Consider the following 12,956-nt stretch of genomic DNA (forward strand, 5'->3'; position numbering starts at 1 on the left):
TTCAGTCTCGCAGTCACTGTGACCTTAACTTTTGACCTATTGACTCACAAAATAACAGGTCATCTTTTAACCACAGGCAATCATCCTATGAAGCTTGTCTATTATAGGCCAAGGCATTCTTTAGTGGAAAACATTTTAAGTTTCAAGGCCTCTGTGATCTTGATCTTTGACCCCCCAAAACAATAGAAGTCATCTACTGACCACAAGCAATCATCCTATGAAGTTTTAAGACTTAATATTAAGTCAAAGTTGTCATCAGTTCTCGGCCGGAAAACCTTATCAGCTCAAGGTCACTGGGTAGGGGGCCATGAAAAGAATGAAAACCAGACACACTGTCTAGATTGTGACCTTGACCTCAAATATGAGTAAAACCACACTGTCTCCTCATAAATATCAATTACATGTAGTCTTGAATGCCCTGAGCAAACTTATTTTTCATTTTCAATCTAGGTCACTGTGACCTTGACCTACTGACTGCAAACAATATGGTTTATCTACTGACAACAGACAATCCCTATGAAAATCGAAAACCATTTTCACCTTTAAGGTCACTATCACTGACCTACAAAACAGTAAGGTCATGACCATGGGCAATCTTTCTCTGAAGTCTTAGCACTGCAGGCCCAAGACTTAGTATTCTCTAGTTATTCATCAGAAACCATATTGTCTAAAGACGAACTGACAGAACAACATAAACAAAGAAGAGGATAAACACAGAGGCTGGATGCTGGACCACACTAACAGTCCAGCTATCAATACTATCATATGAGGTAGATCAACTCTGGATACTCAAGGTAAATTCTGCACATATATAAGGCATACATGAATAAAAATAAACTGCAATAAAAGTTCATACATTCATATTTGATATGGATGAAAGCTGAAAATGGCCATAACATTTAATGAGTTTGTATATTCTGTTAGTGATTTAATTGATAAACAAAAAGATCCATTATACAGCTAAATCCCATTTTCTTCTGAAATTTTGTAATTACTTCCCTTCAGATAGAAGTATTTTTAAAAAGTGAACTATTCCTTTTGATTTCAAATGTAATTTCTAGTTTTACATTTGCTTCTGACAGACACTGGAATACAAAATGTATTACAACAATTTGAACTAAAAAACATTTAAAAGAATGTGTAACTTCTAAATCAATTAATTTCTAATTGATCCTTGTCACACAAACAAGATAGATAAAGGGAGGTACTAATAATTTTACAAACATGTATTTCTAAAGAATTTTGGCTGAATATATATTTTTATGTAAATCTTTACAAATACAATACAATAGTTCTTGTATTCATATCATTTCTTATGGAAAAGTATGTTCCTCAAATCTGCACATACTGGTACCTGGTATGCTTTTATAAATCCACCTTGGTTGGTTGACTATCATAGAAAATCAAATTTTAAAAATACCTCCAGTGAAAATCAAGCATATACATGTATTAAGCACTTAGTGAACACAAATCAGTGTCAATGATCATTTCTTAAACTTTCAAACAAATCAATTAGTTGATCAAAATCTGATTATCCTCCATTATCTGAGTTCCAAACCTCAAACAGATATAATAATACATAAGCCCTGGTTATCTTAAAAATAACCCAGATTCAAAAACCGCTGTTCTATTTTCTATTCTAGGTAGTTAGCTAACATTTTATTACAATGACTTATTCAGATTTTACAGAATTCAAAGCTTGGTAAAATCTTTTAAAAGAAAATTAATCTCTGCATACTGCATATCTATATTAAAAAGCTTAATATCCTTTCTAACACTTAAAATTCAAATATGAAGAAATGCAAGGTTTTAGTTTGTCAGATATTTTATCATGAGGATTTACTTCCCTCTCAAGATTTGAGTGACACTTTAATCACTTGTAAAATGACAGTGACAGGACATTAACCACTTTTTGATAAAAATATCGGAAGAATTAAAATTATATTTGAAAAACAAATATCTTGCAAAAGAAACAAAATACATGAAAAGGGATGTTTAGCACAATGATACAGCAACAGAAGACTTTACTTTAATTGTCATTTGAAAGAAGCGATGGTTAGAAAATAGCAAACCACTATATGCTTTTCAGAGCAAAAAAAACCTGAAGAACAAGAATCATGTCCCCTACCCCTCAAGACACTTGATAAAACACTATTATAAAGTCCAAACAAGAGCACCGCCTTGCGGGTGCTGATGCTCATCTGATTTTTTTTGTGTAATAGAAATATTGTCCTAACCATGATTTTCTAAGTCTAAAAAGGGCCATCATTCTTGCAAAAAGCAGGATAGAGTTATGTTTCTTGATGTACAGTGTCCACTTATGATGGTGAAAAACTGTTGCAAGTTTTAAAGCAATAGCTTTGATAGTTTATGAGAAAAGTCGACTTAAACATAATACTCAACCAAGAAAATGATTTTCTAAGTCCAAAAGGGGTAATAATTATTGCAAAAAGCAGGATGGAGTTATGTTTCTTGCTATACAGGGTCAGCTTATGATGGTGAACAAGTGTTACAAGTTTCAAAGCAATAGCTTTGATAGTTTAAGAGAAAAAGTTGACCTAAACATAAAACTTAACCAAGAAATCTGATATTTTCTAAGTCCAAAAGGGGCCATAAATCTTGCAAAAAGCAAGATGGAGTTATGTTTCTTGCTGTACAGGGTCAGCTTATGATGGTGAACAAGTGTTGCAAGTTTTAAAGCAATAGCTTTGATAGTTTAGGATAAAAGCTGACCTAAACATAAAACTTAACCAAGAAAACTGATTTTCTAAGTCCAAAAGGGGCAATAATTCTTGCAAAAAGCAAGATGGAGTTATGTTTCTTGATGTACAGGGTCTGCTTATGATGGTGAACAAGTATTCCTAGTTTCAAAGCAATAGCTTTGATAGTTTAGGAGAAAAGTTGACCTAAACATAAAACTTAACCAAGAAATCTGATATTTTCTAAGTACAAAAGGAGCCATAAATCTTGCAAAAAGCAAGATGGAGTTATGTTTCTTGCTATACAGGGTCAGCTTATGATGGTGAACAAGTATTCCAAGTTTCAAAGCAATAGCTTTGATAGTTTAGGAGAAAAGCTGACCTAAACATAAAACTTAACCAGGCAATGCCGATGCAGACGCCGACGCCGACAACCGCTCAAGTCATGACAATAACTCATCATTGTTTTTCAAAAAATCAGATGAGCTAAAAAAAGTTGGAAAACTCAACAATAAGCATAATGTCCACTTCATCTTGATGACAAACTTGACCTTTGACCTGGTTACAATGATCAATGCATTTCTCAAACCTTATTACAGATGTACGAATTCCGATGTTGAGGTACGCCAGAAATGAATAATTTTCTACTATCTATTCAACAGGAGTGTTTCTGTGTGTTCGGGTTTTGCATCCTTTTATCAATTTGACACTGTTTAATGGTAGCAGTAAGCATAACTATATAGTGCTATGTAGTCAATGTAATATAGACATAATGCAAGATATCCCATCCAATCATATTTTCCAACACAGGACTGACAAGTCTTAGAACTATCCTCTTAATGTTGAACATCAAGCAAGGAAGCATTTTAGGACAATACTATAAAGTGTTTGGTACTTGTACCACCTATCCATAAATTTAACCAGAAGCAGTGGGTCCTCTATAACTGGGCAACACATATCAAATCTGTAAAAATACTGAAGTTACACATGCTGGTGGCTCTACTTGAAAAACCTACGGTAATCAGTTAGCACTGGCAGTCCATACATAGAGTTTTAAACAACATCTGATTGTAAAAATTCAATACATTTTTCTAACCATATCACAGAATGAAGGAACTCGGATGTTGGGTAAATTTTACTGATGTCTCTCAGAAATGGCAGCATTTTCTTGTATCTTGACAGCACGTCAAATCCACATGAGTACTGTAGTTTACGCAGACAAACAGGACATAGAAATAATGGCTGCGAGGCTGCTTCAAGCATGCTTGTACTTTCATTCATTGCACACTGAAAATACCAGCAGTGTTGTAAGCCAAACAGATGACATGTTTCGTGACTCAGCACCTGGAAATATACATGAAACTATCAATGCAGAGCATCAGTGCATGTGTCAAAATGAAGATGGCTGTTTTCCATCTAATTAGTAATTCACTACATTCTCCTAAACAGAAAAAGCAAGGAAATCTTTAGCTCTGAAGTTGCAGGTTGAAAACAAGACTTTCGGAACCACCTTGCTGGTTTTATCTGGCAAATGAGTAATGTTCAGTCACTGAAAAAAATAAAACTTCTGCAGGAGTACCAGTGATCATATAGATGATTTACTGTAAATGTGATTACTGTATAAGTGGTTAAGTTAGCGAGGTGGAAATATTGGCAAATTTCGCAAATTGACAAAATTCGCTAACATTTTCTCAAGCGTAAATATCAGCCAACCCATCATAAAAACACTAGCAGTAAACAAGAGAAATCGACCCTCTGTCTCTGTCTGTACAATATACATGTTTTTAAAGCTACTGTTTTTTGGCCTAAAATATGTCGAAACAAAAAAGCCCGAGTTTTTTGGTTATATTTCAAAAAGGTAAAGATTATCGTAAGTTGATTAAATTCCATTCATTTAAGACTTGAATGGTATTTTTCTGCGGTTCATCGATGTATGAACTGTCAGGAAGTTTACACCTAATTTGCATAAACACCAAAGGTGTTTATGTAAAAATTAGGTGTACACTTCCTGATAGTTCATACATCGATGAACCGCAGAAATACATTTTGTATACCATTCAATTCTTATAATTACATTTATAAAAACTTCTACCAGTTGTTTCCTATTTGAAAAAATCCAACCTTTTCAGGAATGAAAAAGAAGTCCGTAAAATTATGAGTATTAATTAGATCTAATGAATACATGATGGCTTCATTGAGAAATGAAAGTTGGTCACGTGTGCTGAAGCAGCCAACCAGAAACGCGCAAATCTATGAATTGAGTAATAGTTGTAATTATTTGTTGACATATACAAAACTAGCAAAGCTATTTACCGTAAACTGACATAGGCGAGTATGGAAGCCAGAAAACATACTGACTTTTAAAATGCATTTCACACCTTTACAAAATGTAACAAAAGGATTTACTTCAATGCAAATTGTTAGCCTTTTCTCAGTTGATAATTACACATATTCTGCTTCCCTTAATAAATCCTAGTATATTTGTACGTTTTCAAGTAATTATTCTTTTATAAAGAAAAGACAAACACTAATTTTAGTAATGTGCAGCACATTCTCTTATATATGAACGTTCGCTGGTTCCATATAACGGATAATAATGCTGTCATGCAGCAAAAATGTAATTATTAAGCCAGACACATTAGTGATTCTTATGAAAAGCTATTTTTACGCAAGCTGAAAAAGGGGAATTCGCTTTGATGACATATGCTGTAGAGTCAAAGCATTACAGAAAGTAATGTACTTACAGAGACTGTAAACTAATACTGTCATAAGTGCTTTTGTAATAAGTTCATTTTCTACCTGAATTAAAATTAGCATACTCACAGAGTTACGTTAAAGTGTGTTACACCTACCTTCAAAATTCTCCATAAAATCTTTCCATCCAATTCTGTGATATCTTTATGTGTATCAGGATTGAAAGCTTTTGGTTCATATCGACCAAAACAAAAAATTCCAGAATTAGTCATAAAGTTTGCTTCACCAAGAACAAAATTTAAATCTTCTGTTGGATACAAATCTGTCCAAGAAATACCCATAATGCAAAAGCCATCTGATGGCATAACTTTTTGTAAAGTTTCATAAAAATCTCTCACAAAATACTGTTTCTGTCCGGTTTTATGGTGAAGTCTGCTTTTTATATTCCATTTCGATTGCATTAAGAAAATATTTGGCAATAAATTCACACTTAATCCATCAAAATATATTTCAGTAAATGTTTTCAACAAGGCAAAGAAATCGAAACTACTCCCAAAACTTTTCATGTGCATTTCACAATCTGCTATAAAGTTTGGAAAATTATCAACAGGCTGTATGTAAATTGTCCGCTTCTCAGGTTGAAAGCAAGAGAATGAACACAGATTCCTGAATTTGATCAATGATCTCCATGCAGAAAATGTCTGAGAATAGAAGTAAGGTTTATCAGTGACTAGCAAATGAAATAAACTTATAACCTCATCAGTAGGCTGATCATCAGCTGTCTGGAGGTCAATTCCAGTACAAGAAATGTCTTTACAATCATTCAATGTTGCAGGCTCTTCTTTACTTTGGTCATCAGATTTATCTAAACTTTTTACCTCCAGTGCAACAATCTTTATACCAAGTTTGTTTGAGAGAGTTCCGATATAGTGATTTTCCAAATCTAGAACATATTTACTGAGTTCATAGAGCTTTTGTTCTCTGTCCGGCAGTGACGATAAATCTCCTATAAGAATTCTTTGTGTTCTTGGTACTGAGAATAAACCTCCCATGTTATCTGTTAGTCTTTCTGAAATAAACTAAATACTGTTAAACAGAAATATACAGGAACATACCAATGTGTAAAACTGTGAAAGATTGTTACAACATTAAGCCCACTTGAAAGCAGAATGTGCCAGGAAATTTAAGGGGCATTAAAACTGGTGAAGACAACTAGGGGCCCAAACACAGGACTCACACTGCCAGGCCTCCAAAAAAAACTTTTGAACCTAGAAAAGAATAATTGCCAAAACTGATGCAGACATTTCCATGCAATTTTTCTAATAATAAAAACAACCATTTTTAATATATTTTCTTCATGGCTTTGAAAAGTATGCCTCAGCAGAAGGAAAGGAAGGCTCTGGGAGAAAATTCCTCTAAATTATATTGTAAGGGGTCAGTGGGGGTGGGGGCTTCCACTATGAAATTTAAATGTTTCCGAAAATATGGCCTTAAAATGCTGCAATCTGATGGATTCTGAAGGCATTAAGTAGACAAGTATTAAGCTTGTGTAAGGCAGCTGAAATGGTCTATAATGACTGATACATTGTATTTGTGGACTGGGCAATGACTCAAGCCCCACTCATGCACACACAATACTCACACAGTTACACAGTTTACTGAGTGTTCAAATATCATTTTCATTTTGTTTCTTTTTCTATATATATATATCAAAAGTGTTTTGAGGATTCTTTTGACCAGAACTACAATTAAATGTAAAAAAAATCGAGTCAAGAAGATATGCGAGTATTCTGACATCTACGCTCACTTTATATGGAATTACAACTTAACTGGAATGTATGGTGTTAAAGGAATGATGTTTAATGATTTAAAGGTACTATGTCACCGAATTTTGGAAAAATCTTGGAAAATCTTAATTTACATTCTGAATGATGTAGTTCACAAGCATGTTGCTAACAAAATAATTCAGTTTTGAAACAATCTATTCTTATTTTGTCAATTTCATATTTAGTGAGATAATCCCTTTAATTTTAAAGCAGCCCCATACCTTCCGACAAAAAATCAACTATGCTTAAAAAGATTCAATTCAATCTCAAATTAAAGGAAATTATATCAATATTTGATGAAAATTTTTTAAAACAAAAATATTTCACATTTTAGATTAGTTGAATATATAGTAAAATTTAGTGAGTGAATCACTCTCTAAGTGGTAATTTGAGAAATAAAATTGCCAATATTTCCAAAATAAATAATATTTTTTTCACAAACGTATTAGGCTGTTTTAAACACTTAAAGTGCATTTTTATGTTAAATCCACTAAGTGTTACAAATGAAACCACTTCATTGCATAAATCTGCTGCATTTCTCCTCTACCTAATTTTAAAATGCACCAGGACAAAGTCTGCACTTAGGAATGCAGTTTTCTAAGCTCTGAAGTAAGCAGTAACTTGGACGCTAATTTGCATTACAATTATATGAAAATCAGGAAAAAGTTCCATTTATATACATGTATCTGTTTCATGAATTATTATACATAAATTATGGATGAATAAAAGGGACCGTCCCTTTTTAAATCAGAAATACAAGTCATTTTGTATATTTCACATATAAAATAGTAGAAATAAGATCTGATTTTTGGTCAGCAATATAGGTTAACTCACACTAGCACGTTGCAAACAAATATATTTCAGTTTTGAAACTATTTGTTTTTATGTATGAAAATGAATGAATGAAAAAATGATGTCCTTTGTCTTGTATTGTGCTTTAATTCTATCTTTCTTAAAGTTCATTTAATTAATTTTCATATTGAGATGTCTAACCTGTTCCGTCTGTTGTATTGATTTACCTTATTGTAATCGTACAAATGTGCTTATTCTGTAAATACTTTTTTGTTTTATGTTTTATGTTCAATAAATAATTAAAGAAATTAATAAATTTTAGCTTATTGAACTATTTAACTGTATGAAAAAAATGTGAGAATGAAAAGAGACAAAGAATGAGTAAAAGAAAAAACGAATGAAAAGAAAAACATTTAGATTCAACATTACTTGTATTTATTTATTTATCTTTTTATTAGCATGATATAAAGTTAACATTGTTTAGATATAGGAGATAAAATGTACATTTATGAATAAAGTAGTTTATTAATAAATTTGAAGTTTCAAACAGAGAGTTATTTTATTCTTTCAATTAGTAAATGAAGTTATTTATATCTAATTACTAACATGATTAGTAATTTCATCTAAATAATTGCAAAGGTGTGCGAAACATCATTGTTAATAATACCAACATGAATAAACCAACACCCATAGACCATACTTTGTCACCTAATCATAGCCTAGAACTTGTAGAAGTCCATCAATATAGCTTTTATCAATGACTTACATGCACATTAAGAAATTCAACTGCAGAAAAACATGCCCCTAATCTCAAAAAAAATCTAAGGGGTCAAAGTGTCATATTAAAAAACAAATAGGGTCAAGGTGTCACTGAAAATAGAGGTCAAAGTGTCACTAAGGGGTCATGGTGTCATCTTAGGTGAAAAATTTTAAGGGGTCAAGGTGGCAAGGGGGCAAACCATCTGACATTCGACAGACCCTAAGCCATTTTAAGCAAATTTTATATACTTCTTCTTCTTTGAACGAGAGAGGTGTGTGTGTGGGGGGGGGGGGGGGGGGGGGTAAAACTGTGAGTTAAGTAAATATGATTCCATGTACTTGAACTTTATCCAGTCATATTACGCCAAAATTCTGCACATAAACACTCACTTGATCCCAGATATCCAAATAAATTCCTATCCGCATATTATAACAGAATGACGAAAAATCTGCAATTAATTATACAACAAATTATACAGAGTTAAACGAAAGCATGCCATTTAAGAAGTACTTAAAAATAAGAAGAAACTTGAATATCGAACCTGTAAATGATACTTAAATTCACAAATTATAGCAAATGTGTTTGTTGTTGTTATTTCATGAAACTGAAACCGATTCTGAATTTGAACGAAAATATTTCAGAATACTACAGCAAATTTTCTAAACTTTTTGTTGATGTTTAGTGAAATGTTAAAACCTTTTTCATTCATCTAATTTAAACTATCCTCCATTTAACTTATTTGTTTAATAAGCAAACAAGAATTCCATTTATTTTATCAAAATCGAACTAAAATTTCGGCAAACCGACTAACTTGGACGGCCTAACTTGGATACAACATGGCGGAAAATGTAAACATGTTGGAATCATGTTTGAAATTGTTGGTAGAAATATAATGTGGGGATATTGTCACTCAATGTTTCCACTTCAATGAGCATTTTGTGAAATCTTGAGATGCGAATTACATTTGTTAGCTCATTCCACAGTTCAGGTTTTAGGTAAAATGACCAAAACTATATTTTATTTAGCTAATTGCCAAATTACTTGCTTGCAAGGGCTTGATTAATTAATTAATGCATGATCTGATCAATTCATCACCATTTGATATTGAGTCAACTATTAATGCATATAATTTAACCAGCAACTTAAACTTAATTTTGAGGCTTTTTGGAGTTTTTCTATACATCCAGTCAGTTAAGTGGCGGAGTTACATTGGGACTAGTCCAACTAATTGTACAGTACATGAGTTGCGATATTGTGATAATTTTTGCATTCATAACTTTATCATGACATCACAGTACATTAGGGGTTCTAACTGACCAATCAGAGAGTTGCATTTTCGAGTACCTGCCAGTTTCCACTTGGGTACAACGAAGTATATTTACAATGAACATATAGTGACTTCAGAAATAAATATCACACTATTTAAGAAATCAAATAAAGTTTTTTCACTGCACATACCCCAGATGATGCTACAAACAATAAAACTTTGAAGTGTCATTGAATTATTATATCGATTTAATACCTTTATTTTAGTTAAAAGTTTGAGATTTTACACAGGGAGTCTATGATAAAGTCCGAGTAAAATGTAATCAATACCCAAGTGAAATAAGTATCATTCCGCAATGTTTTGGACATGTTAAAATTATGAATAGGTCAATATCTCTCCTCCAGAGAGGGATTCTGCCCCATTACGAAAATATCTCAGAATCACTTCTGACATCAAATAATTTGGACTTCATTGGGACATCAAGATTTTTTTCATAGGTTTCTCAACAAAAATGTCGCCTTAAATTACTAATCTGCCAGGGATGCTCTATAATTCATTATGTAATTTCCAGTCTGAAGTTCTTCTGAATATATAAGAATGCCTTGGATTATAAAATGCTAGGTATTTTAGGAGAAAAACTCTTTAAGACTTCTCTTTCTTTCTATCCGTGAACTGCACTTGTGAAAGTTAGTATGTTATAAATATAATTAAGTGTATATTGTTGGGAATAAATGTGCTTAAACCAAAAGCTAGCTCTTTTCATCTATGAACTAAGTCTTGTAATCAGAAGGAAAACTTGTGATTCCAATGAGAACTGATCTGTAAGTAAAATGTCAGTCAAAATCAATTACTAATTATAATGTTAGTCCTATACTCATGAAAAAAAATGCAGAATCAATTTTGTTCATACATTTACCTGCAATCATCAAAATTCTTATTGTTTGTGTGTTTTTGTTTTAAAAAATGTTTTCAGAACTAGTCAAATAAGACAGGTAATTCACATTTTAATCATAATAAGAAATAATTACCACAGCGATTCTGGAGTTGAAATTACTTATTTCAGTTATATCTAATATTATTATTGAATCTATCGTTGTAGTCTTTGTTCGGTTTAAACACAGTTACACGAATAATGATAAAAAAATTTAAACTGACTAATAGGTAGAGAAATGACAAACTGCTGCAAATGCTTGGAAAGTTTCAAGTAACATTTGAGTTGTTTAATTTTAATAACAAAAAAAATGTATGCATATATTTTCCATATGAGAATTTTTCACCTGGCAAAAGTGAAATCAACCTCAAGCTTATTATGCCAGCAGCCGATATCACTTATGCCAGGTCGATAAATCCTCATATTGACCTCATTAAAACAAAGAAGTATCAATTCACAATTTTTTTTAATAGCACTTTGATTAAAAACAGTAATTGTATAGAATTACTAGTTTAATAGTGCTCTTGACTGCAAATTTAATACAGCAACCTTCCTGCTTATTCATTTTACCCTTTTATGATCAATTTGAATATATGTAACATTATAGTGACTGTACTCCAAATTTTGGCTATAGATGATCTTTCTATAAAATTGAAGTTTGGTCATATTATAAACATTATAGCATGAGTTTTTAGTTCTAAACTATCTTAAGAAATGTAAAATCAAGAAAAGAAAACAGATTAGAGCCAGGAATCAAACCCGGGCTGCCTCAGCAATAAAAACTTTCCTATCTCCCTGACCAATAACACCACAGAGGAATTTGTATCTAGTGACCAATAAATAAAATGTTATTGTTTTTGAAGAGTATAAAAAGATGTTTATAATCTTTATATTTATTTTTAGTACACATAATTAAGAAAATATATTTTTGTCACTTTTTCATTTTTGAGCTTTGGAAATACTTGAAATGACCACTGCAATTTGTGTTTCAAATAAAGCAGTGGTGTTACACAGTAAGCTTGACCATATCTACTGTGTAGAAATCATGTTGTTCATGCAATACAACTGTTGTCAGTAAATTACAGAGAACAAGTAAATTATGGTGACAAATCCAGTAACACTGTTAGGGTTTATTATAAATTATTGATTGACACAATTATGCCCCCCCCCCCCCACCACCAAAACCCCCACCACACCCTCACCCATCAAAGAAGATCATTATACATTGTTTTACTCTTGTTGATTGGTTAATCTGTATGTTAATTCTGAAAACAATCAGAGAATGTTTTGGCATACAGTTTTCAAATTTCATAGGATAACTGCCTGTGGTCTGTGCTACAGCCCCTATTGGGTTATTTTTGGTCAGTAAGTCAAAGGTTAAGGTCACAGTGACTGTAAGTCTAAAAATGATTTAAAATCAGTAATTGATGAAGCCTTGGGACTACAGTGATCAATTTTCAAAGGATGTTTGCCTGTGTTCACTAGATTGATCTCTAAGTGTTTTGGGGGTCAAGGTCACGGTGAACTTGAGACCAGAAAGAGTTTCTGATCAATAGTTGGAGAAGTCTTGGGACTATGGCCATCAGACTTTATAGCGTTATTGCCTATAGTCAGTAGATGACCCCACTTGATTTGGTAGCCCAGAGTGTAAAGGGCAGTGTCACAGTGTAAACAGTTCTGATCAGTAACATAAATGTTTTGGCCTTTGATTGTCTTTCATATGACGATTGCATGGGTCAGTAGATGAACTCCATTGTTTTTAGTCCAAATAATAGGACAGCATGATAACTTTTGACTGTTGGCAACTATAAGATATCAGATCGTAAAATGAGCCATCCCGTTAAGCAGAATGAGTAAGGCTACATTGTGTTGGGAATCACTACCAGTAGGTCAAAGATCATTGTCACAATGTTATTATTACTGGAGAAAATTTCTTTTTTTTTGTAGCTCTAGAATTCTTAGGCCTACAGCCTTCAGACTTCAAAGC

The 12,956-nt window shown here is 32.5% G+C and overlaps 2 protein-coding genes across 8 annotated transcripts in view; one reads left to right on the top strand and one right to left on the bottom strand.

Annotated features, from left to right (window-relative positions):
* Positions 1-1,644: 1,644 nt before the first annotated feature.
* LOC128550333 (archaemetzincin-2-like) lies at positions 1,645-9,386 on the bottom strand. Of its 3 annotated transcripts, none has more exons than XM_053529192.1 (3): positions 9,313-9,386; positions 6,149-6,462; positions 1,645-4,043 (listed from the first exon to the last, which is right to left on the bottom strand). In XM_053529192.1, exons 2-3 carry the CDS (start codon positions 6,443-6,445, stop codon positions 3,753-3,755), a joined length of 588 nt encoding a protein of 195 aa, XP_053385167.1. In that variant the 5' UTR covers positions 6,446-6,462; positions 9,313-9,386; the 3' UTR covers positions 1,645-3,752. The 3 variants fall into 3 exon arrangements, with proteins under 3 accessions (XP_053385167.1, XP_053385165.1, XP_053385166.1); XM_053529190.1 differs by having other exon boundaries at positions 5,552-6,462; XM_053529191.1 differs by having other exon boundaries at positions 5,552-6,458; positions 9,313-9,385.
* Positions 9,387-9,572: 186 nt separating this feature from the next.
* The window catches only part of LOC128550327 (kinesin-like protein KIF9), a 52,761-nt gene continuing 49,377 nt past the window's right edge, over positions 9,573-12,956 (top strand). For 4 of the 5 annotated variants that reach the window (XM_053529168.1, XM_053529170.1, XM_053529172.1 and 1 more), the window contains exon 1: positions 9,573-9,766. The gene's annotated coding sequence lies outside the window, so the exon portion shown is untranslated. The remainder of the gene's footprint in view (positions 9,767-12,956) is intronic. The other variant, XM_053529171.1, reaches the window with a different exon arrangement.

Source organism: Mercenaria mercenaria, chromosome 17, assembly GCF_021730395.1.
Source record: "Mercenaria mercenaria strain notata chromosome 17, MADL_Memer_1, whole genome shotgun sequence".
NCBI classification, from domain to species: domain Eukaryota; kingdom Metazoa; phylum Mollusca; class Bivalvia; order Venerida; family Veneridae; genus Mercenaria; species Mercenaria mercenaria.

Coding starts and splice junctions, on each gene's coding strand:
- LOC128550333 (XM_053529190.1), bottom strand. CDS start 6,445: ATGGGAGGTTTATTCTCAGTACCAAGAACACAAAGAATTCTTATAGGA. Junction 4,044..5,551: donor TTTTATGGAGAATTTTGAAG/GTAGGTGTAACA, acceptor GTATATTTCCAG/GTGCTGAGTCACGAAACATG.